The 26,091-nt window shown below is 34.9% G+C and overlaps 3 protein-coding genes across 3 annotated transcripts; 2 read left to right on the top strand and 1 right to left on the bottom strand.

Annotated features, from left to right (window-relative positions):
• The first annotated feature begins 456 nt into the window (after positions 1-456).
• On the top strand, positions 457-2,679 carry LOC133331589 (maltase A1-like). The gene is made up of 5 exons (XM_061539973.1): positions 457-565; positions 708-1,744; positions 1,815-1,962; positions 2,164-2,500; positions 2,590-2,679. The coding sequence occupies exons 2-5, from the start codon at positions 785-787 to the stop codon at positions 2,654-2,656; spliced, it is 1,512 nt and encodes a 503-aa protein (XP_061395957.1). The 5' UTR covers positions 457-565; positions 708-784; the 3' UTR covers positions 2,657-2,679.
• Positions 2,680-5,819: 3,140 nt separating this feature from the next.
• LOC133331588 (maltase A1) lies at positions 5,820-7,891 on the top strand. The gene is made up of 5 exons (XM_061539972.1): positions 5,820-5,964; positions 6,034-7,067; positions 7,142-7,289; positions 7,420-7,756; positions 7,825-7,891. Exons 1-5 carry the CDS (start codon positions 5,820-5,822, stop codon positions 7,889-7,891), a joined length of 1,731 nt encoding a protein of 576 aa, XP_061395956.1.
• A 1,159-nt stretch (positions 7,892-9,050) lies between these two features.
• On the bottom strand, positions 9,051-23,098 carry LOC133331590 (cytochrome P450 4e2-like). The gene is given in 14 exon segments (XM_061539974.1): positions 9,051-9,460; positions 9,521-9,761; positions 9,817-9,999; positions 11,808-11,933; positions 12,007-12,068; positions 12,137-12,416; positions 12,481-12,590; positions 15,929-16,104; positions 19,438-19,831; positions 19,899-20,337; positions 22,336-22,462; positions 22,525-22,594; positions 22,659-22,938; positions 23,009-23,098. Coding segments are annotated over 14 exon segments (2,988 nt in total).
• Between the last annotated feature and the right edge of the window lie 2,993 nt (positions 23,099-26,091).

Below are 26,091 nucleotides of genomic sequence, written 5' to 3' on the forward strand. Positions count from 1 at the left end.
AAATTGTCGGAATTTTGCGAATTCAGATCTATCTCCAGATCTGCTGCCCTAACAACTAAAAAAATTTTCTATTTTAGTTGCTACAAAGCTTGACAAGCCCCCAGATGTGCCATAAAAAAATTACACCCATTTTTTAAGCACTTCAAATCTTATAAAATTCTCTAAAAATGCACAAGAGTTCCAGTTAATTAAATTTGGTTTTATTATTTGTTAAACAATTGTAATTTGTGTTAAACAAAAATTTAATTAAAAAATAAAATAAAAAAATATTCAAACAATATTTTATTATAAAAGCAGGTGAATTTTTTCATACATCACAAAGTTTGTGACGGTAACGGGTCGTGAAAATATCCTCCGCTCCTATTGATGAGTTCTAAAAAATAAAAATAAAATAATTTAATTAAAAAAATTGCTATGAAAATCCTTGTGTTTGTAGTGGTGTTGATTGCCACCACACTAACCGGTTCAGTGTGGTCCAAGGATTGGTGGGAGAATGGCAATTTCTATCAAATATATCCTCGATCATTTCGTGATAGTGACGGTGATGGCATTGGTGATTTAAATGGTAGGTCAAGTGAAAAGGTAGCAAAAATTGTAATAGAAAAAATAAATGAAAAAGCAAGGACCTAAAAAAGACCCGAAAGAGATAAACTTCAGCCAATATCCTGAAGATTGGAAGTTCTTTTTTAATTCCCCTCCTCTTCCAGGTGTCACCGAAAAACTTCAATATCTCAAGGACATCGGCTTCACTGCCGCCTGGCTTTCACCCATATTCAAATCACCCATGGCTGATTTTGGTTATGACATTTCCGATTTCTATCAAGTCCATCCGGAATATGGTACCATGGAAGATTTTGAAAATATGATACGCAAAGCCAAAGAAGTTGGTATTAAAATTATTCTCGATTTCGTACCCAATCATTCGAGTGATGAAAATGAATGGTTCATAAAATCGGAAAATAATGACCCGGAATATCGTGACTTCTATGTTTGGCATGATGGCAAAGTGAATGCCACAACGGGAGAACGTGAACCACCCAGCAATTGGTTAAGTGCCTTCCGTTATAGTGCCTGGCAATGGAGCGACAAACGTCAGCAATATTATCTCCATCAATTCGCGATTAAACAACCCGATTTGAATTATCGCAATCCCAAAGTGGTGGCGGAGATGAAAAATGTTATGCGTTACTGGTTGGGCAAGGGTATTGCCGGTTTCCGTATTGATGCTGTACCATTTTTGTTCGAAAAAGAATTGGATGCCAATAATAATTATCCCGATGAACCGGTAATAGAAAATGTTGCCTCCTGTCCCGATAAAGATGATTATTGCCATTTGCAACATATCTACACCAATGATCAACCGGAAACCTTTGATATGGCCTATCAATGGCGTGCCTTGGCCGATGAATTTAAAAAGGAACATGGTGGCGATACAAGGATCCTGTTGACAGAGGCTTATACCAGCTTCGAGAATATTTTACGTTTTTATGGTGATGGCAAAAGGAATGGTTCGCATGTCCCATTCAATTTTGACTTCTTGACAAATGTTTTGAATGATACCTCGGCTGCGGATATTGTGGGCCATATCACGAAATGGTTGAATGCCATGCCTAAGGATGTCTATGCCAATTGGGTGCTGGGTAATCATGATAATAAACGTTTGGCCTCAAGATTGGGTGTGAATAGAGCGGATTTGTTTAATATTTTGTTACAGACATTGCCCGGGAATGCTGTTACCTATAATGTAAGATATTGAGGGAAATGTGGGAACTCATAGCAGATAAAATATTAAAAAATTTTAATCGTTTTTATAGGGTGAAGAATTGGTAATGACCGATGTGTTTATTAGCTGGGAAGATTCCGTGGATCCCCAGGCCTGTAATGGTAATCCCCAGACCTACTATGGCTTGTCCAGAGATCCCGCACGTACTCCATATCAGTGGGATGCCTCCAATTTGGCAGGTGAGCAAAATCTTAGAACAATATTTTTTTGTTAAAAATCCACGCCCTCAAAAATATTTTTAAAATATTCTGGAAAATGTTGGGACTTTAGAAAAACATTTTTAAAAAATCCTGACAATCCTGGGACCTCAGAAAATTATTTTTTTAAATCCCCTTTTTTGGAAATTTAATTAAGTCCCCTCCTTTCTCACCCCCTTCTAGGTTTCACCACTGGTGATCACACCTGGCTCCCGGTGGCTGATAACTATGTGACCGTTAATGCCTTGGCCCAATTGCGTGCCCCGCAATCCCATTTACAAATCTTTAAAAAATTGCTAAAGCTACGCAAGGAACCCTCTCTGCAGGATGGAGAACTCAATATCCAAGCCATTGCCAATGATATTATCGTCTATTCTCGCCAGAAGGCCGGCAGTGATTTATATGTAATCGTTTTGAATTTGAGTAAACAGGATCAAACCCTAAATCTCAATCAATATTATCAGCTGGGTGATAAGGCGGAAATTATTACCACTTCGGTGCAATCGAAAAATGTCGATGGGTAAGTAGGGGTGTAGAAGGGGTAGTACAATCTTCAGAAATTTGGTTTTTATTCATGTTCCCTCTTGCTTTTTATTTGTATCCTTACAGGCAAGTCATAAATCCTAGCCAATTTGTGGCCGAAGCTGAGGTGGGCACAGTTTTGGTGAAAGTTTAAAAAAATCCGAACAAAAAATGTAAGGTTTAAAAAATTTAAAAAAAAATAATTGTAGAAAAATAATAAAATTTGGGAACTGAAAAATATTTAAAACCTGTAAATAAATCAAAATATTGAAACGAAAAAAATACGAAAATTTTTTAACATCCTTAGAGAGGTTCCTGGTGGTCCATATTGAAAAAAATAGATTTTCGAACCCCCCCTTCCCCCTCGATGATCTAGAACACAGGTCCTTACCATCCGTAAATATTGTTAAAAACCTATGACAATATTTCCTCCATTATTGATAACCAATCGCCACTTGACTCGTTGCCCGATTCAAGTGCATAGCCTCAACTATGATATCTGACGCGAACAAAAACTGTAAGGTTTAAAAAATTTGAAAAAAATAATTATAGAAAAATAATAAAATTTGGGAACTGAAAAATATTTAAAACCTGTAAATAAATCAAAATATTGAAACGAAAAAAATACGAAAATTTTTTAACATCCTTAGAGAGGTTCCTGGTGGTCCATATTGAAAAAAATAGATTTTCGAACCCCCCCTTCCCCCTCGACGATCCATAGCACAGGTCCTTACCATCCGTAAATATTGTTCAAAACCTATGACAATATTTCCTCCATTACTGATAACCAATCGCCACTTGAATCGTTGCCCGATTCAAGTGCATAGCCTCAACTATGATATCTGACGCGTTGGAGAAGAGTTAAATATTCAATTCAAAAACTAATATTTGAAAAAGCAACAACAACTAAAACAATTCGATAATTAATCATACTCGACTAAAGTGCTGTGATAATTGTTGAAATGTAAAAAATTTAACGAGATAGGCAACAAAAATTCAGAGAAATGGCTAAATTTAAAAATGGCGCCCAACGTTAAATATTTTTTAAGCAGATGGATTTTTTTAAAAAAATATTTTGTAAGCAGCCAAAATAGGCGTGGATTTTATACACTACACAACAATTCAGAGAAATGGCTAAATTTAAAAATGGCGCCCAACGTTAAAAATTTTTTAAGCAGATGGATTTTTTAAAAATATTTTGTAAGCAGCCAAAATAGGTGTGGATTTTTATAGCCTACACAACTATGTTGTCAGGGTATTATAGCTTTGTGCAGCCCCAAGCGTTTGTAACGCCGCGAAATATTGGTCCCAGGCCCACCTTTAAGTATACCGATCGTCATATCTCGACTAGCTGAGTCGATCTAGACATGTGTGTCCGTTCGTCCGTCCGTCTGTCCATTATAATTTGTAAACACGATACAGGCCACATTTATGGACCAATCTTCAAAATTTAGAGAAATGGTTACATTTAAAAATGGCGCCCAACGTTAAAAATTTTTTAAGCAGATGGATTTTTTAAAAATATTTTGTAAGCAGCCAAAATAGGTGTGGATTTTTATAGCCTACACAACTATGTTGTCAGGGTATTATAGCTTTGTGCAGCCCCAAGCGTTTGTAACGCCGCGAAATATTGGTCCTAGACCCACCTTTAAGTATACCGATCATCATATCTCGACTAGCTGAGCCGATTTAGACATGTGTGTCCGTTCGTCCGTCCGTCTGTCCATTTACATTTGTAAACACAATACAGGCCAATCTTCACGAAATTTTGCATGCAGGATAAAGACCCCTATTTTTTGAGTAAAGATCGGTTTATATTTAGGGGATGAAATGGACCAAATACTTATTTTTTGTCGGTTTTTCTGGTCGCTCCTGAGGCCTCAATTATGCCCCAAACATCGCGAAATTTTACATAGAGAAGGGGATCGGGCCAAAGAATAAGCATGCCTGTTTTGATAAAGATCTGTCAATATTTAGCGGGTCAATTGGACCCAGACTTTTGTGTGAAAAATTACAAAATTTTTATTCTATGGCGTATATATTTACTCCTGAAGGACATAGGCCCGAGAGGTTGATAGGAGGAGTAGTTGACCTGATACCAATTATATTGATACCAATTATATTGTCGTTTGTACTCGGATGTGGGAGCTACACTTAAATATTTACACACTAGATATCGGAAATATAGCGCTGGTCGCTTTGCAATTTTTCGTGAGGTTTCAGTTATGGTGTAGAAGACGGCCGTGATAATCAGATGGGATGGAGTGGGCCGAGTGGTTGTACTGAATATTAGTAATATATGTCAGTGTAAGGAAGAGGCGCTGTTGGCCTCGAATCGACAAAAGAAATATTGCCCAGGCTCGGAATAAACATCAGCAGAAAGTTAGAGTTCCGTGGTAGTTGTGTAGGCTATCGTATGGTCGGCCCCGTCCGACTATACTGCTCCGCTCACTTGTTGTACTGAATATAAGTAAAATATATCAGTGTAAGGAAGAGGTGCTGTTGACCTCTAATCGGCAAGAGGGTGTAAATATTAGAAATATTGCCCAGGCTCGGAATAAACATCAGCAGAAAGTTAGAGTTCCGTGGTAGTTGTGTAGGGTATCGTATGGTCGGCACCGTCCGACTATACTGCTCCGCTCACTGGTTGTACTCAATATTAGTAAAATATGTCAGTGTAAGGAAGAGGTGCTGTTGACCTCTAATCGGCATGAGGGTGCAAATATTAGAAATATTGCCCAGGCTCGGAATAAACATCAGCAGAAAGTTAGAGTTCCGTGGTTGTTGTGTAGGGTATCGTATGGTCGGCACCGTCCGACTATACTGCTCCGCTCACTGATTTAAACATATATTTTTTTCAAGGTGGAAACATAGGTGTGGATTTTTCAATTTTTTTTTTTCAAGCCTAGCTTCCTACGATTTGTATACCCTCCTTCCTATTCCATTTGAAGTTCTCTTCAACTCTTCACACGACAGGTAATCATTTCGAGCATTAGATTTTCGATGACAATTTTCCAGAAGTGGGAAAAGCAACTAATACCAAAACTCACACACAACAACAACAACAAAAACGGTGATGCATTTGTTGACAAAACAATTGTGATTTGTTGGCGATAAAAAACCTGTGAGCAATCATTTCGAAGGGAAAATAGACTCGATATGAAAAACAAAAAAATCTAAACACAAAAGTTTTGAATCAGAACCATTGTTTTGATTATAAAAGCAACTGTACGAATCAGGGGAACTTCAGTTGTGTTCGGTTCGGAGGCAAATGAAATATTCGATTTTAGTTTAATAATTCAATTTTGCGGAATAAAATGAGATTGTCAGCAGTACTATTGGGGCTGACATTGGTGGTGGCGTCCACACTGGCCAAGGATTGGTGGGAGAATGGCAATTTCTATCAAATCTATCCGCGATCATTTCGTGACAGCGATGGTGATGGTATTGGTGATTTAAATGGTAAGTAGGAGGGTGTGGAGAGGAGAGAGGAGGAATTTTTAATTTTATGAAGGAAATCTTTTTCTCAAGGTGTCACCGAAAAACTACAATACCTCAAAGATTTGGGTTTCACTGCCACCTGGCTTTCACCCATATTCAAATCGCCCATGGCTGATTTTGGTTATGACATTTCCGATTTCTATCAAGTCCACCCGGAATATGGTACCATGGAAGATTTTGAAAATATGATACGCAAAGCCAAAGAAGTTGGTATTAAAATTATTCTCGATTTCGTACCCAATCACTCCAGTGATGAAAATGAATGGTTCATAAAATCGGAAAATAATGATCCAGAATATCGTGACTTCTATATATGGCATAATGGCAAGGTGAATGCCACAACGGGAGAACGCGAACCACCCAATAACTGGAGGAGTATTTTCCGCTACAGTGCCTGGCAATGGAGTGAAAAACGCCAACAATATTATCTCCATCAATTCGCCATTAAACAACCCGATCTGAATTATCGCAATCCCAAAGTGGTGGAGGAAATGAAAAATGTTCTACGTTTTTGGTTGGCCAAGGGTGTGGCTGGCTTCCGTATTGATGCAGTGCCATTTTTGTTTGAAGTTGAAATGGGTCCGGACAACAATTACCCGGATGAAGAATTGGCCGATAACAATGATTGTCCCGATCCCGAAGATAATTGCCATTATAAACATGTTTATACACAGGATCGTCCAGAAACTTTCGATATGGCCTATCAATGGCGCGCTGTTGTCGATGAATTCAAAAAAGAGCACGGTGGTGATACCAGGATCCTAATGACAGAGGCCTATACCAGCTTCGAAAATATTTTACGTTTCTATGGTGATGGCAAGAGGAATGGTTCCCATATTCCATTTAATTTCGATTTCTTATCAAATGTTTCCAATTCCACGACGGCTGGAGTTATGGTGGAGCATATCAAGAAATGGATGGCTGCCATGCCAAAGGATGTTCGTGCCAATTGGGTGCTGGGTAATCATGATAATAAACGCGTGGCCTCCAGGTTGGGTGTTAATAGGGCGGATTTGTTTAATATTCTCTTGCAGACATTGCCTGGAAATGCTGTGACCTATAATGTAAGTAAGAGAAGAATCCGAGGTGTTGGGGGAAATTTTAAAAATATTTAAAAATTATTTTCGATTGTTTTCAGGGTGAAGAATTGGCCATGACCGATGTGTATATTAGCTGGGAAGATTCTGTGGATCCCCAGGCTTGTAATGGCAATCCTCAGACCTACTATGGTTTGTCCAGAGATCCGGCTCGTACTCCCTATCAATGGGATGCCTCAAATATGGCAGGTAAGTCATGAAAAAGGAATTAATGGGCGGGGATTTTTTAAATATTTTTCAAGCTCCTACAATAGGCCCGATTTTTTTTTTAAATATTATTCTACTTTTCCCCTCTTTTCCTACACTCATTTCCCCTTAGGTTTCACCAGCGGCGACCATACCTGGCTACCCGTCTCCGATACTTATGTGACCGTCAATGCCTTGGCCCAACTGCGTGCTCCTCAATCCCACTTGCAAATCTTTAAGAAATTGACAAAATTACGCAAAGAACCCTCATTCCAGGATGGCGAATTAAATATCGAAGCCATTGGCGATGATATTGTCATTTATTCGCGTCAGAAGGAGGGTAGTGATCTATATGTTGTCGTTTTGAATTTGGGTAAAACTGATCAAACAATTGATATTAATCAATATTTCCAAATGGGTTCGAAGGCTGAAGTTATTACCGCTTCGATTCAGTCCAGCAATGTTGATGGGTAAGTTGGAATGCGCTTTTGTGGGAGAAGGTGGGGAAAATTATTATTATTATTTTTGTTTCTCACAGACAAGTCATCAATCCCAGTCAATTTAAGGCCGAAGCTGGTGTGGGTACAGTTTTGGTGAAAGTCTGAAATGTTTTAGAAATTTCTGGAAATCCGAGCTAAAGGTTCTTCAAAATAACTAAAGAAATCTAAAATATATAAATATAAAAAAATATGTTTAATATTATAAAAAAATAAATAAGAAATCCCTTTAATACCTACAAAAATGTTTTTTCCAACCTGGACTTTAAAAAAAATTGGTTCAGATATAGCTCCCATATATATTTTCGTACGATTTATGGTAAATGGTGCTCCAAAGTCCCTAAATATATTTCGATTTCCACGAAATTTGACAAAGCTTACTGAATTAAGCCTAGAATGACGTGTACTAAGTTTCGTGAATATCGGTTCAGATTTAGATATAGCGCCCATATATATTTTCATCCGATTTAAGGGAAATGGTGCACCAAAGTCCCTAAATATCTTTCGATTTTTACGAAATTTGGCACAGCGTACAGAATTAAGCCTAGAATGATGTGTGTTAAATTTCGTAAAAATAGATTATATATATATATATATATGCTCCCATATATATTTTTTCGATTTACACGAAATTTTAGGTAAATGTGTGTTGCACCAAAGTCCCTATATACCTTTCGGTTTGCACGAAATTTGGCACAGCGTACTGAATTAAGCCTTGAATGATGTGTGTTAAGTTTCGTGAGAATCGGTTCAGATTTAGATATAGCTCCCATATATATTTTCATCCGATTTAAGGTAAATGGTGCACCAAAGACCCTAAATATCTTTCGATTTGCACGAAATTTGGCACAGCGTACTGCATTAAGCCTAGAGTGTTGTGTGGTAAGTTTCATGAATATCGGTTCAATTTTAGATAAAGCTCCCATGTTATTAAAATATATATATTTTTTATTTCTTGCTGGGCTTTACTACAAATATGCACTTTTAAATATTTTTTTGAGTCGCCCTGTTATCTTGCAAATACATGTTTCTTCTCAATATGTTGCATACTTTTAGGGTGTATGAATTTATACTTTAACATTGGTTATTATAACTGTTGAAACTGCAAGGGAATACTTACCTTAAGATCTTTTAGCCCGGACCACCACCTATGTTATATTATTTCAGGGATGGATAATTAGAATTACAAAATTTTGTTTCATTTCTTAGTTTTGTCGTAAATAAATCAAATTTACTTATTTCTAGTAACGCCACAAACACCATAAATCTAATTTCTTTCCCTCAATCGTATCAAAATACCATTTTCCGATTTCAAAGTTAATACCATTTCTAGTTTTGGTTCATATTTGTGTAATTTCGGTCTCTGTTCCCGCTGGGGACCAAGCCAATTACTAACATAACCATCTTGGGATGCTAACTCATCCAAGGGTGGCAAGATCTCAAAGTTGCGAACAATTTTCGAAACAGCTGTCTTTACTTCGAGCAATGCAAATTTTTGTCCAATACAATTACGTAGCCCTGCACTAAAGGGTACCAATTCAAAGGGTTTGTGAGTCTCTACAGCGGCGGCAAATCTTTCGGGATCAAAACGATAGGGATCTGGGAAGGTCTTCTCGTTATAACCCAAAGACATAATGAAAATATTTAGCGAAGTATCCTCGGGTATGAGCTTGCCATCTATGGAAGATGAAGAATTATTAATTTTTCTCTTAATTTTTTCCTCAAAAAATTCCTTACTCATATTATACTCCTTTTCCGTGTGCCTACCAACAACCGGCACACTGGGATATAACCGTAGCGTCTCTCTCAGAACCATATCTAAATATTTCATATCGGCAATTTCTTGAAATGTGGCATTGCGTTTGAGATTCTCTCCCATTATGCGCTGCTGTTCTTCGTAGACTTTTCTTTGAACCTCTAGATGGCGTGACAGAAGATACACGGCAAAAGATATGGCCGATGAGGTGGTGTCGTGACCCTAAAATAAATCAAATATTAAACTTTTTCTTCAATAGGGATTTTTTGGGAGTTACCGCAAAAATAAATGTGGACACCTCTTCGTATAGCTCTTGGGTGGTTAAGGGTCTATTATCCACCGTGGCTGAGAGCAGGGTATCCAAAAAGGCTCTCTTGGGTTTGTTGAATTCATCGGCGGTATTTTCGTTGAGTTTGTTGAACTCTTGTTCTTTATGGAGCTTGACACGCTTCTCAATGACCTGAAAGGGGAAAAACGAAAAGGAATCATTGGCATGGATTTTTTAATATTTTTTCGGGGGGTACAATCGAAGAGTGGTTTTTGTACCCTTCACCACACTGTGGTACAGGGTATTATGTCTTTGTGCGTATGTTTGTAACAGGCAAAAGGAAACGAGATGGACCCATAGTTCCTTTTGAGAATATGCATAGAATCACTTTTTAAATCGATTTATGCATGTCTGTCTGTCTGTCCATGTTAAATAGTAAACAAAGTACAGCTCGTAATTATGATCCGAATTGGATGAATATTGGCACAGCTCACTTATTTGGCCCAACGACGAACCCTATTTGTCCAAAGTCTCTATATATCTTTCGATTTGCATGAAATTTGGCATAGAGTTTCGCATGAGGTCCAGAATGATGTATGCAAAGTTTCGTGACAATCGGTTCAGATTTAGATATAGCTCCCATATATAGTTTTGTCCGATTTTATGTAAATGGTGCACCAAAGACCCTTTATATTCTTCGATTTGCACGAAATTCGGCTTCACGTACTGAATTAAGTCTAGAATGATGTGTGTAAAATTTCGTAGAAATCGGTTCAGATTTAGATATAGCTCCCATATATATTTTCCTCCGATTGTATGTAAATAGTGCACCAAAGTCCCTATATCTCCTTCGATTTGCACGAAATTTGGCATAGCGTACTGAATGGAGTCCTAAATTATGATTGGTAAGTTTCGGGAAAATCGGTTCAAATTTAGATATAGCTCCCATATATAATTTCGTCCGATTTTAGGTAAATAGTGCACCAAAGTCCCTATATATCTTTCGGTTTGCACGAAATTTGTCATAGCGTACTGAATTGAGTCTGAAATGATGAGTGCTAAGTTTCTGGAAAATCGGTTCAGATTTAAATATTGCTCCCATCTATATTTTCGTCCGATTTTAGGTAAATAGTGCACCAAAGCCCCTATATATCTTTCGATTTGCACGAAATTTGGCATAGCATACTGAATTTAGTCCGAATTTATGAGTGATAAGTTCCGGGAAAATCGGTTCAAATTTAGATATAGCTCCCATAGATATTTTCGTCCGATATATGGTAAATGGTGTACCAAAGACCCTATATATCTTTCGATTTGCACGAAATTTTGCATAGTGTACTGAATTGAGGCTAGAATGATGTGTGTTAAATTTTGTGAAGATCGGTTAAGATTTAGATATAGCTCCCATATATATTTTCGTCCGATTATAGGTAAATAGTGCACCAATGTCCCTATATATCATTCGATTTGGACGAAATTTGACATAGCGTACTGAATTGAGGCTAGAATTATGTGTGCCAAGTTTCGAGAAAATTGGGTCAGATTTTGATATAGCTCCCATATATATTTTCGTCCGATTTTAGGTAAATAGTGCACCAAAGTCCCTATATATCATTCGATTTGCACGAAATTCGGCTTCACGTACTAAATTAAGTCTAGAATGATGCGTGTAAAATTTCGTAGAAATCGGTTCAGATTTAGATATAGCTCCCATATATATTTTCGTCCGATTCTATGTTAATAGTGCACCAATGTCCCTATATATCATTCGATTTACACGAAATTTGGCCTAGCATACTGAATTAAGTCTAGAATGATGTGTGTTAAATTTCGTGAAGATCGGTTCAGATTTCGATGTAGCTCCCATATATTTTTTCGTCCGATACTATGTAAATGGTGCACCAAAGCCTCAACATTTCCGTCAATTTTCTCGAAATTTGGCATAGCGTACTGAATTGTTTTAAAAATATTTTTAATTACTTAAAAAAATATTTACTCACATCAAATGTAAAATCCTTTAAGGTCTTTATGGCTTTGCAGTAATCCTTGTATTCCGGAAAGAACTGATATGTCAGCTTGCTACGTTTCAGAGGATGAAAGGCTCGCATGTTGATGTTGGCACATTACTACAAAAAAATATATATTTTTTAAAAATTTCCCAAAAAAAATTATTTGAAAAAATCCTACTCACTATTCCACAGCCTTGGCAAATTCCGTATGCGGATTGTCCATGGCATTTATGGAGACACCCATGGCAGTATCTGAAACATGAATCATTTTTCATTATTTTTATTTTCCCCAATTCGAAAAAAAATATTTCCAACCACACCGCAAATAACATCCAATGTAAAATAATTGACCATATTTTGAAAATCAAATATCGCATCCCCTTTGCTGGCCTCTCGCAGCTTCTCCACGAATTAATTGGAATTTTTATTCATAACATCATGGAAATCTTGCAAAATTTTAAAATGAAATGCCGGTGTTATGATTTTACGATTTTTATGCCATTTCTGGCCGGTACCGGTTAGCAAGCCATCGCCCAACCAGTCATAGGTCATTTCATAGATATCGGATTTTTTAATCAGGCTGGTGCTGGACAAAATGAACTGAAAAAGGGAAGAGGTTGGAAATATTATATTATTGGGTATTAATTTAAATTTTGCGACCCACCTCAACATCTTGCGGTTCTGTTACGAAAATATTCAGATAATAACCAATCCATACACGAAAATTCTGAAAATTATTTTTGTAACAATTATCGAATAAAAAATTTAAAATATCTGCAAAAATAAATTAAAAAAATATTATTTTTTTAGTAAATAGAAATCAATTCTTAATTATTTTTAAAAAAATATTTTTTTCAAGCAGCCAACATAGGCGTGGATTTAAAAAAAAATTTTAAAAAGCCGACTTGGGTGGATTTTTTTAAAAATATTTTTTTCAATCCGCTAAAATATGACCCCAATTTCTTTCAGTGTATAATACATTAATTTCAATAATTTTTTATACAAATAATCTTATCTAGAATATTATTTAACCCGAAGCAATTGGTACTTAAATTATGATTATCAATGAATAGCTATTTCTGTTCTCCAGAAGTAGACTGTTTCAAAACCGAATCGAAAAAAATTTTATTGACATTGTAGGAAATGGTAAAGAAAACCAAAATCACAACAACACAAAAATACGATTTGTTTTTTTTTTTTTTTTTTGTTTAATGCATAAGAAGAAGCACTGAGACAATAACTAGTAAACCGGTTTTTCGAAATGGACATTGCATTCAGATCGACACAATGCTATAAACAAAATCACAACAAAAAGAAATGATTTCAAACATTGACATTAGTAAACATTAATGAACTAACAAGAGAAAGAGAGAGGGAGAGAAAAGGCAAAACAATAAAAATTGTAATGCGATGCCAGTGAGACACAGAGCTCAATTCCAACGAAACCCCATTGCTAACCAGCTACCGCACGCAAAACGCATAAATTTGGCAATACAATTTTTTAACATTTTATTCCAAAACGTTTTAGATTTGGCCAAAGAAAATTTGTAAAAAATAAAAAAACCGGTTCATATTTTTACAAAAAACCGGTTCGAGTTTTTTTTTTAAAAACCGGTTCCATATTGAAAAAAAAATTTAATCACAAGTAATTTAAAATATTTTTAATCGATTATTAAAAATTTTCAAAAACGATTTATATTTGGCTAACAAAAATTTTTAAAAACTAAAAAATTAAAATCCGGTTCATTTGTTTGCAAAAAACCGGTTTGAGTTTTTTTAAAAACCGGTTCCATATTGCAAAAAAATATTAATCGAAAATCATTTAAAATATTTTTAATCTATTATTAAAAATTTTCAAAAAGAAAATCACTTATTGAAATTAAAATTAATAAAAACCGTTAGATTTTAACACAAAACCCGGCTCCAATTTATTGAAACACACAATTTTATATCAATAATCCGTTGTAAAAATATTATAAATGATTTTATATAGATTTTTATTAAATTGTATTTAATGAAAACTGAAAAAAAAACTGAAAAACCGATTGTATTTTCACACAAAACCGATTCTATTTTAAAGAAATCCCAGTTCCAATTTAATAATATTTTTTTATAAAAAATTGTCAAAAATAAAATACATGTTAAATTTCTTTTAAATCATTTATTAAAAATTTTCAACAAAGATCTCCTTTTGACATTGCAATTAATAAAAAACCGTTTGATTATCACACAAATCCGGTTCCAATTTATAGAAAATATCGTTTTATATTAATAAAAATCCGTTGAAAAAATATTATAAATTAATTGGCATAGATTTTTATTAAGGAATATTTAATAAAATTAATAATTATTAAAAAACCGGTTTGATTTTCAGACAAACCCGATTTAATTTTAAAGAAATCCTAGTTCAATTTTAATAAAAATTTGTTGCAAAACTTTTATAAGTGAAATTGTAATGATTTTAAATAACTATAATTTATAAAATTTAAAATAACTGAAGAAACCGGTTTCAGTTTTCGACGTAAAACCGGTTAATTTTCAAAGAAAAATATAATAAATATTTATTTCACTTCATTCTGACACATAAAAAAATCAATTATTATGCTTTAAACAAATTTTTGTATTGAAAAACCTAAAATCCGGTTCCGATTATTACGTAATCCGGATTCCAAAATCACAAAGTCTTCGCCAAAATTGACTATAAAGACCACTGGAATGATAATATGAATAATTTTTCATATAATATAATAAAATATGTCTAAAAGAGAATGAAACCGGTTCCAGTTTTACAACAAACCCGGTTAATTTTCAAAGAAAAATATAGTAAATATTTATAAAACTTCATTCTGACTCATAATAATTCAATTTGTAATCCCTTTAAACATTTTTGTAATATAAAAACCGAAAACCCGGTTCCGAATAGTACAAAAAACCGGTTCCCAAATGAAAAATTTTACATCGAAATGGACTATAAAGAAAATTTTATTGACAATATTAATATTTTTCCATATAATATGCAAATATATCTTAAAAATATAGAAACCGGTTACAGTTTTACATCGAACCCGAATCATTTACAAAGAAAAATTTAGTAAATATTTATGAAGCTTCATTCTGAAACATAAAAAATCTATTTTTAGGTTTTTAAAATTGTTTATAATATAAAAACCGAAAATCCGGTTCCAATTATTACCAAAACCCGGTTCACATAATAATTCAATTGACTCATAATAATTCAATTTGTAATCCCTTTAAACATTTTTGTAATATAAAAACCGAAAACCCGGTTCCGAATAGTACAAAAAACCGGTTCCCAAATGAAAAATTTTACATCGAAATGGACTATAAAGAAAATTTTATTGACAATATTAATATTTTTCCATATAATATGCAAATATATCTTAAAAATATAGAAACCGGTTACAGTTTTACATCGAACCCGGATCATTTACAAAGAAAAATTTAGTAAATATTTATGAAGCTTCATTCTGAAACATAAAAAATCTATTTTTAGGTCTTTAAAATTGTTTATAATATAAAAACCGAAAATCCGGTTCCAATTATTACCAAAACCCGGTTCACAAATGACAAATTCTACGCCAAAATTGGCTATAGAGATCATTGTAATGATAACATTAATATTACAAAAAAACTGTGATATAAAATCTGGTAAATTAAAATCAAAATCATTTTATTTTTACATCATGAGCCGAATAATCGGTTCAATACACTTGAAACAGTTGATTTTATAACCTAACAACCACTTTATGATGTTGGTGTGTACTCTTTCACGAATTAGAATACCTTTAAATTGACAAATAATCACACATTTTCAAAGTTCCAAAACCAAATAACCGGTTAACAAAAAATAAAAACCGGTTCCAAACAAAAAATATTTGATTTTTTCATATAAATAATTTTTATATAGAAGTACCACTTTTTATCTTTTCGAAATATTGTAAATTTGTCGAAACCCGAATATCCGGTTCACCACACCACATGTTCTAATTTCGAAGCATCATCATTAATTCACAATAGCTATAATTATTGAAATTCACATCAGCAATTGTAAGTTGCAGTTGTTGTTTTTGTTGTAGTTGTAATTGCATTACCGTGCGGTGTTTTCCCCAACTGATGTGCATTTCCTATTAAGGGCAACATCTTTGGACCCCCAGTATGGGAAATTTGTTCGCGTTTTCGTGCATAGAATTGTTCTTTATACACAATCCACAAAAATGGCAATAATACTAATAGTAACAACAAAAACATGTTTGTGTTTTTTGAATATCTATTTGAAAAGAAAGATTTCGAATTCTATTTATTTGGGTTTTTATTGTTGCTATGCTCACTCGGAGCTGTCAGTCACCGTGTCACGATCGTTACGCTTTAACACTCTCAAGACTAATGAACTTCAGTTTGAAATTACTGAAGACATTTATACTGGAATCAAGGAAATGATATTTGATTGCATTTAAGAGACTTCTGTGTGTGTGGCGAAAAGAGAGTGGAACAAATAGAGTTACCATATTTTTGTATACCTTTTTTGACCAAAATGGTCGGTATCAAATCGTTGGCTATTTTAGCTACTTAAAAAAATATTGCGAAACCAGTCGGACTGGGCCGACTATATGATACCCTTCAACACTTTGGGTATATTCTACATATGTATCCTAACAGACGTCGCCTTTTCGAAGGAACATTGACATATATATATATATATATATATATATAGGAGCTAAATCTGAACGGATTTTCACGAAATTTGGCACACGACATTCTATTCTCAATTGAGTACACCATGCAAAATTTCGCTCATATCGAAAGATATATAGGGATTTTGATGCACCATTTACCATAAATCGGAGGAAAATATATGTGGGAGCTATATCTAAATCTGAACCGATTTTAACGAAACTTGGCACACATAATTCAAGATCGGACGAAAATATATATGGTAGCTATATCTAAATTTAAACCGATTTTCACGAAATTTAACCCACATCTTTCTAGACTTAATTTAACACGTTATCCCAAATTTCGTGTAAATCGAAAAACTTTGGTGACCCATTTACCTTAAATCGGACGTAAATATATAGGAGCTATATCTAAATCTGAACCGACTTTCTCGAAATTTGACACACATCATTCTAGACACATTTCAATATACTACGCAAAATTTCGTGCTAATCGAAAGATATATAGGGGCATTGGAGCACCATTTACATTAAATCGGTCGAATATATATGGGAGCTATATCTGAACCTGAACCGATTTTCACGCAACCTTTGCACACATCATGCTGGCCCTAATTCAGTACCCTATGCCAAATTTCGTGCAAATCGAAAGGTATATAGGAACTTTGGTGCCCCATTTACCTTTAAATCGGACGTAAATATATATAGGAGCAATATCTAAATCTGAACCGATTTTCTCGAAATTTGACACACATCTTTCTAGACTTAATTCAGTACGCTATGCCAAATATTGTACAAATCGAATGATATATAGGGACTTTGATGCACTATTTACATTAAATCGGACCGAAATATATATGGGAGCTATATCAATATCTGAACCGATTTCCTCGAAATTTAACACACGTCATTCTGGACCTAATTCAGTACGCTATGCCAAATTTCGTGCAAATCGAAAGATACATAGGGACTTTGGAGCACCATTTACATAAAATCGGACAAAACTATATATGGGAGCTATATCTAAATCTGAACCGATTTTCTCAAAACTTAGCACATATTATTTTGGACCTAGTTCAGTACGCTATGCCAAATTTCGTGCAAATCGAAGGATATATAGGGACTTTAGTGCACCATTTACATAAAATCGGACGAAAATATATATGGGAGCTATATCTAAATCTCAACGATTTTCACGAAATTTAACCCACATCTTTCTAGACTTAATTTAACACGCTATCCCAAATTTCGTGTAAATCGAATAATATATAGGGACTTTGGTGCCCTATTTACCTTAAATCGGACGTAAATATATATAGGAGATATATCTAAATCTTACCCGATTTTTACGAAACTTGAAACACATCATTTTAGCCTCAATTCAGTACCCTTGCCAAATGTCGTGCACATCGAAGTATATATAGGGACTTTGGTGCACCATTTACATTAAATCGGACGTAAATATATATAGGAGTTATATCTAAATCTGAACCGATTTTCTCGAAATTTTACACACATCATTCTAGACACAATTCAGTGTTCTACGCAAAATGTCGTGCAAATCGAAAGATATATAGGGGCTTTGGAGCACCCTTTACATTAATTCGGACGAAAATATATATATATATATATATATATATGGGAGCTATATCTAAATCTGGACTAAATCTGGACTTTTACGAAATTTAACATACATCATTCTATACTCAATTCATTACGCTATGCCAAATTTCCTGTAAATCGAAAGATATATTGGTCTTTGGTGCACCGTTTACCTCAAATCGGACGAAAATATATATGGGAGCTATATCCAAATCAGAACCGATTTTCTCGAAACTTAACACACGTCATTCTGGACGTCATTCAGTACTCTGTGCCAAATTTCGTGCGAATCAAAAGATATATAGGGACTTTGGTGCCCCATTTACCTTCAATCGGGCGAAAATATATATGGGAGCTATATCTAAATCTGAACCGATTTTCACAGAATTTAACAGGCATCCTTCAAGACTTAATTTAGTACGCTGTGCCAAATTTAGTGCAAATTGAAAGATATGTAAGAACTTTAGTGCCCCATTTATCTTAAATCAGACGAAAATATATATAGGAGCTATATCTTAATCTGAACCGATTTTTACGAAACTTAACGCACATCATTCTAGACCTAATTCATTACGCTGTGCCAAATTTCGTGCAAATCGAAAGACACATAGGGACTTTGGAGCACCTTTTACCTTTAAGTCGGACGTAAATATATATAGGAACTATATCTAAATCTGAACCGATTTTCACGCAACCACTTGCACACATCATTCTGGACCTAATTCAGAACTATATGCCAAATTTCAAATCGAAAGATAAATAGGCACTTTGATGCATCATTTACATAAAATCGGACGAAAGTATATAGGAGCTATATCTAAATCTGGACCAATTTTCAGGAAACTTGACACACATCATTCTAGACCTAATTTATTATGGTATGTCAAATTTCGTGCAAATCGAAAGATATATAGGGACCTTGGTACCCCATTTACCATAAATCGAACGAAACTATATACGGGAGCTATATCTAAATCTGAACCGATTTTTCCCAATTTCAATAGGGTTCGTCCTTGAGCCAAATAAGTTAGCTGTGCCAAATTTCATCCAAATCGGATCATAAATGCGATCTGTACTTTGTTTACAATTTAACATCCACTGACGGAACCATGTGTCTATCTCCTTTCCTCTTGCCACAGTGTGGCGAAGGGTATAAAAATCCACGCCAAAAGTATCTAATTGAAAAAAATATTTAACCATTCTTTAAAAAAATCAAAAAAATATTTCTCTTAAACATTTTTTATTTAAATTTAAAAATATATATATATATATACAATAACAACAACTTAACTTATTTCTCATTTCCTCTCTCTCTCATTCTCAGCATAATACCATTATCCGATTTCAATGTTATGACCATTGCCAATCGTGGTTCATATTTATGTAGCTGCGGCCGTTTTTCCCTATTCGGACCAAGATAATTGCTCACATAACCATCCTTCGATTCCAACTCATCCAGGGCTGGTAAAATTTCAAAATGTCGGACGATTTTTGATATGGCCGTCTTTATTTCTAGAAGAGCAAATTTTTGACCAATGCAATTACGTGGCCCGGCGCTGAACGGCACATAATCGAAGGGATTATGTTTGTCATCATTATACTTGGCGGTGGAGAAACGTTCCGGATCAAAACGATAGGGATCGGGAAAGGTTTTCTCATTATAACCCAAGGCCATAATGAAGACCATGGTTGAGGTATCAGGGGGTATGATTTTGCCATCTAGAGGTGGAAAAATAAAAATGCCATTAATGAAAAAATCCTTTAAAAAAAGATTGAAAATACCCACTCATATTATATTCCTTATCGGTAAGTCTACCCACAATGGGTACACTGGGATATAGACGCAGGGACTCCTTGATAACCATATCTAAGTATTTCATATCATTTATCTCCTGGAAGGTGGCATTACGTTTCATATCTTCGCCCATTATTGCCCGCTGCTCCTCGTAGACTTTTCTTTGTACTCCTAGATGCCGAGAGAGAAGATATGTTATAAACGACAAAGCCGAGGTTGTTGTATCATGTCCTTCGAACATAAATGTGGAGACTTCTTCGTAAACCTCTTGTATGGTCAGGGGACGACCATCAACCGTGGAGGAAAGCAAAGTATCCAAGAATGCCATTTTGGGTTTTTTGAAATCCCCATCAAATTTGTCAGTGCTTATTTTACGTTTGACAGCTTCTTCTTCCTCTCGCTTACGGAGATCCATGCGTTTTTGGATAACCTAAAAAAGAAAAAAATTTTAATATTTTTTCAAGGGTTCAACATTGGCGAGGCTCCAGCTTTGGTCAAGGACAACGCCCATAATCTTCGGTGATGGTTAGATATTAATTTTGGGATGAAGTGGACCGAAAACTCGGAATAAAAATCCGGTAGGGTATCGTATGGTCGGTCCCGTCCGACTATACTACTCCGCTCACTGGTTATAATTGTTTTTATACCCTTCAACACACTGTGGTACAGGGTATTATGTCTTTGTGCATATGTTTGTAACAGGGAAAAGGAAACGAGATAGACCCATAGTTCCTTTTGAGAATATGCATAGAATCACTTTCTGAGTCGATTTATGCATGTCCGTGGTCCGTCTGTCCGCCTGTTGGTGTTAAATTGTAAACAAAGTACAGGTCGCATTTATAATCCGATTTGGATGAAATTTGGCATAGCTCACTTATTTGGACCAAGGACGACCCCTATTGAAATTGGGAAAAAATCGGTTCAGATTTAGATATAGCTCCCATATATTTTTTCGTCCAATTTAAGGTAAATGGTGCACCAAAGACCCTATATATCTGTCGATCTGCACGAAATTTGGTATAACGTACTGAATAGAGCCTAGAGTGATGCCTGGCAAGTTTCGTGAAAATCGGTCCAGATTTAGATATAGCTCCCATATATAGTTTCGTCCGATTTCATGTAAATGGTGCCCCAAAGTCCCTATATATCTTTCGATTTGCACGAAATTTGGCATAACATACTGAATTAAGCCTAGAATGATGTGTGTTAAGTTTCCTGAAAATCGGTTCAGATTTAGATATAGCTCCCATATATAGTTTCGTCCGATTTCATGTAAATGGTGCACCAAAGTTCTTATATATCTTCCGATTTGCACGAAATTTGGCATAGCGTACTGAATTAAGTCTAGAATGATGTGTGCAAAGTTTCGTGAAAATCGGTTCAGATTTAGATAGAGCTCCCATATATAGTTTCACCCGATTTTAGGTAAATAGTCCACTAAAGTCCCTATATATCTTTCGATTTGCACGAAATTTGGCATAGCGTACTAAATTAAGTCTAGAATGATGTGTGCAAAGTTTCGTGAAAATCGGTTCAGATTTAGATATAGCTCCCGTATATATATTCGTCCGATTTAAGGTAAATGGTGCACCAAAGTCCCTATATATCTGTCGATTTGCACGAAATTTGGTATAACGTACTGAATTGAGCCTAGAGTGATGCCTGGCAAGTTTCGTGAAAATCGGTTCAGATTTAGATATAGCTCCCATATATAGTTTCGTCCGATTTAAGGTAAATGGTGCACCAAAGTCCCTATATATCATTCGATTTCCACGAAATTTGGCATAACATACTGAATTAAGCCTAGAATGATGTCTGCCAAGTTTCGTGAAAATCGCTTCAGATTTAGATATAGCTCCCATATATAGTTTCGTCCGATTTCATGTAAATGGTGCACCAAAGTTCTTATATATCTTTCGATTTGCACGAAATTTGGCATAGAGTACTGAATTAAGTCTAGAATGATGTGTGCAAAGTTTCGTGAAAATCGGTTCAGATTTAGATAGAGCTCCCATATATAGTTTCGCCCGATTTTAGGTAAATAGTCCACTAAAGTCCCCATATATCTTTCGATTTGCACGAAATTTGGCATAGCGTACTGAATTAAGTCTAGAATGATGTGTGCAAAGTTTCGTGAAAATCGGTTCAGATTTAGATAGAGGTCCCATATATAGTTTCGCCCGATTTTAGGTAAATAGTCCACTAAAGACCCTATATATCTTTCGATTTGCACGAAATTTAGCATAACATACTGAATTACGTCTATAATAATAACAAGCTACGTCTGTTAGGATACATATTTAGAATATGCCCAAAGTGGTGAAGGGCATCATATAGTCGGGCCAGTCCGACTTTACTACTTTCCTTACTGGTTTTTTTTCAAGTAGCTACCAAAGGCGTGGATTTTTTAAAAATATTTTCTACTCACATCATATGTAAATTCCTTTAAAACCTTCAGGGCCCTGCAGTACTCCTTGAAGTCGGGGAAGAACTGATAGGTGGCATGTTTCCGCTTCAATGGATTAAAAGCCCGCATGTTTATGTTCAAACAAATACTAGAAAAATAAATTAAAAATATTTTTGATAATTAATTCCTTTGTATATCAACCAGACTTACAATTCCACAGCCTTGGCAAATTCGGTATGGGGATTATCCATGGCATTGATGTTAACACCCATGGCGGTATCTGAAACCGAAACAAGTATGATTTTTTTTTAATTTTTTTATAATAATAACATCTTTCCCCTTACCACAAATAACATCCAATGTCAAATAGTTGACCATTCCCTGAAAATCGAATATGTTATCACCCTGAGACACCTCTCTCAGCTTTTCAATAAATTTACTGGAATTCGTATTCATAACCTCATGGAAATCTTGTAAAATTTTAAAATGAAATGATGGAGTGATCATTTTACGATGTTTATGCCATTTGCTGCCTTTGCTCGTCAGCAGGCCATCACCAAGCCAGGGGTGCATCATGTCGTAGACATCGGATTTGCCAATTAAATCGGTGCTGGCTAAGACGTACTAAAGAGGGAAGAACATTTTTTGGAGGAATATTATTTATTATTTTTATTGGGAAGGGACGGTAACTCACCTCCACATCTTCCGGTTCCGATATAATGAGATATAGATAGTAACCAATCCAGGCCCGAAAATTACCATATTTATAAAAATTTTCAAACATGAAATGGACGGTAGCTAGAAAAAATATCATAAAGCAATAGTTTAAAAATATTAATATATATAAATAAAAATATTTATCTATTAGAAATAATAATTAGAAATACTAAATTTGTTCTCTTCTAGGTTCGACGACCCATCCCATATTTGAAGACACGTGTTAGTGTTCCCATTAAAAATACCTGTCATACTTAAAATGTTTAAACAAATATAATTTAATAATAAATATAATTAAATGCATTATACAAAAACAAGAAACAGGTTCTGACCTGGCTTCAGCTATTCTATATCTAAGTGCGTCATATTCAAATATAGGTACTCACAGCGGAACAGAAAGGAAGCCTATTGAAAAATATTTTTAAGAAATCCACGATTTGGTGACTACTTGGAAAAATAGTTTTAAACCAAGAAAAGTAGTAAAGTCGGACTGGGTCGAAAATATGTCATATGTATCCTTACAAAATTTCATGCAAATCGGACAAAACTATATATGGGAGCTATATCTAAATCTGAACCGATTTTCACGAAACTCACACCATTTTTGACCCATTTTAGAACTCTATGCCAAATTGAATGCAAATCGGAGAATTTATAGGGTCTTTAGTGCACCATTTACCTAAAATCGGACGAAAATATATATGGGAGCTATATCTAAATCTGAACCGATTTTCACGAAACTTTGCAAACACCATTCTAGATTCAATTCAGTACGCTATGCCAAATAGATCGTGCAGATCGAATGGTATATAGGGACTTTGGTGCACCATTTCCTTTAAATCGGATGAAAATATATATGGGAGCTATATCGATATCTGAACCGATTTTCACGAAACATAACACATATCGCTACAGACTTATTTCAGTATACTATGCCAAATTTCGTGCATATTGAAAGATATATAGGGACTTTGGTGCACTATTTACCTTAAATCGGAGGAAAATATATATGGGAGCTATATCTAAATCTGAACCGATTTTCACGAAATTTAACACACATCAGTCTAGACCTAATTCATTACGCTGTGGCAAATTTAGTGTAAATCGAAGGATATATAGCGACTTAGGTGCACCATTTACATTAAATCGGACGAAAATATATATGCCAGCTATATCTAAATCTTAACCGATTTTCACGAAACATAACACACATCATTCTAGGCTGAATACAGTACGCTGTGTGAAATTTCGTGCAAATCGAAAGATATATAGGGACTTTGGTAACCCATTTACATAGAATCGGATGAAAATATATATGGGAGCTATATCGAAATCTGGACCGATTTCCACGATACTTTGCAAACATCATTCTAGATTCAATTCAGTGCGATATGCCAAATTTCGTGCAGATCGAATGGTATATAGGGACTTTGGTGTACCATTTCCTTTAAATCGGATGAAAATATATATGGGAGCTACATCGATATCTTTACCGATTTTCACGAAATTTAACACACATTGTTCTAAACTCAATTCAGTACGCTATGCCAAATTTCGTGCAAATCGAAGGATATAAAGGGACTTTGGTGCACTATTTACCTAAAATCGGACGAAAATATATATGGGAGCTATGTCTAAATCTGAACCGATTTTCGCGAAACTTTGCACACATCATTCTGGACTCGATTCATTACGCTATGTAAAATTTCGAGCAAATCGAAGGACATAAAGGGGCTTTGGTGCACTATTTACATATAATCGGATGGAAATATATATGCCAGCTATATCTAAATCTTAACCGATTTTCACGAAACTTAACACACATCATTCTAGGCTTAATTCAGTACTCTATGCCAAATTTCGTGCAAATCGAAAGATATATAGGGACTTTGATGCACTATTTACATTAAATCGGACGAAAATATATATGCCACCTATATCTAAATCTTAACCGATTTTCACGAAACGTTGCAAACATCATTCTAGATCCAATTCAGTACGCTATGCCAAATTTTGTGCAGATCAAATGGTATATAGGGACTTTGGTGCACCATTTAAATATAATCGGATATATATATATATATACATATATCTAATCTGAACCGATTTTCACGAAACTTAGCACACATCATTCTGGACCTAATTCGGTAGCCTGTGCCAAATTTCGTGCAAATCGAAAGATATATGTGGATATTGGTGCACCATTTACCTTAAATCGGACGAATATATATATGGGAGCTATATCTAAATCTGAACCGATTTTCACGAAATTTAACACACATCGTTGTAGACTTAATTCAGTAGGCTATGCCAAATTTCATGCCAATCGTAGGGTCTTTGGTGGAATCGGTTAAATCGGACGAAAATGTATGTGGGAGCTATATCGAAATCTGAACCGATTTTCACGAAACTTATCAAACATCATTCTAGGCTTAATTCAGTACGCAGTGCCAAATTTCGTGCAAATCGAAGAATATATAGGGACTTTGGTACACCATTTACATTAAATCGGACGAAAGTATATATGGGAGCTATATCTAAATCTGAACCGATTTTTCCTAATTTCAATAGGTTTCGCCGTTGGGTCAAATAAATGAGCTGTGCCAAATTTCATCCAATTCGAATCAAAAATGCGACCTGTTCTTTGTTTACAATTTAACATGGACCGGCGGACGGACATGTATAAAAGTGATTCTATGCATATTCTCAAAAGGAACCATGGGTCCATTTCGATTCTTTTTGCCTGTTACAAACATATGCACAAATACATAATAACCTGTATCACAGTATGGTGAAGGGAATAAAAATCCACGCCCAAGTTAGCTACTTGAAAAAATATTTTTAAAAAATCCACGCCTAAGTTAGCTACTGCTGGCAAAAATTTTTTTTAAAATAAAATAATTCTCATATTCTATTTCAATATTCTAGCCTCAGTTAATTCGCGTGCCTTCTAATTATCGGTCAAGTCAACTTTTTTTATAAACATCCAATTATAGATGTTTACAGTTATAATCTTGTCATAGATTAGCCGTTATGTATTTGCTGTTGTTGTGGTTCACC

Source organism: Musca vetustissima, unplaced genomic scaffold (genome assembly GCF_032173495.1).
Source record: "Musca vetustissima isolate MV318-11 ecotype Yass unplaced genomic scaffold, APGP_CSIRO_Mvet_v1 utg203640, whole genome shotgun sequence".
Lineage (NCBI taxonomy): Eukaryota > Metazoa > Arthropoda > Insecta > Diptera > Muscidae > Musca > Musca vetustissima.

Bases quoted from the DNA above. Each gene is read 5' to 3' on its own strand.
- LOC133331589 (XM_061539973.1), top strand. From the start codon at position 785: ATGGCTGATTTTGGTTATGACATTTCCGATTTCTATCAAGTCCATCCG. The intron at 1,963-2,163 runs GTGAGCAAAATC...ACCCCCTTCTAG, and splicing joins GGATGCCTCCAATTTGGCAG to GTTTCACCACTGGTGATCAC. The intron at 2,501-2,589 runs GTAAGTAGGGGT...GTATCCTTACAG, and splicing joins CAATCGAAAAATGTCGATGG to GCAAGTCATAAATCCTAGCC.
- LOC133331588 (XM_061539972.1), top strand. From the start codon at position 5,820: ATGAGATTGTCAGCAGTACTATTGGGGCTGACATTGGTGGTGGCGTCC. The intron at 5,965-6,033 runs GTAAGTAGGAGG...CTTTTTCTCAAG, and splicing joins TGGTATTGGTGATTTAAATG to GTGTCACCGAAAAACTACAA. The intron at 7,290-7,419 runs GTAAGTCATGAA...ATTTCCCCTTAG, and splicing joins GGATGCCTCAAATATGGCAG to GTTTCACCAGCGGCGACCAT.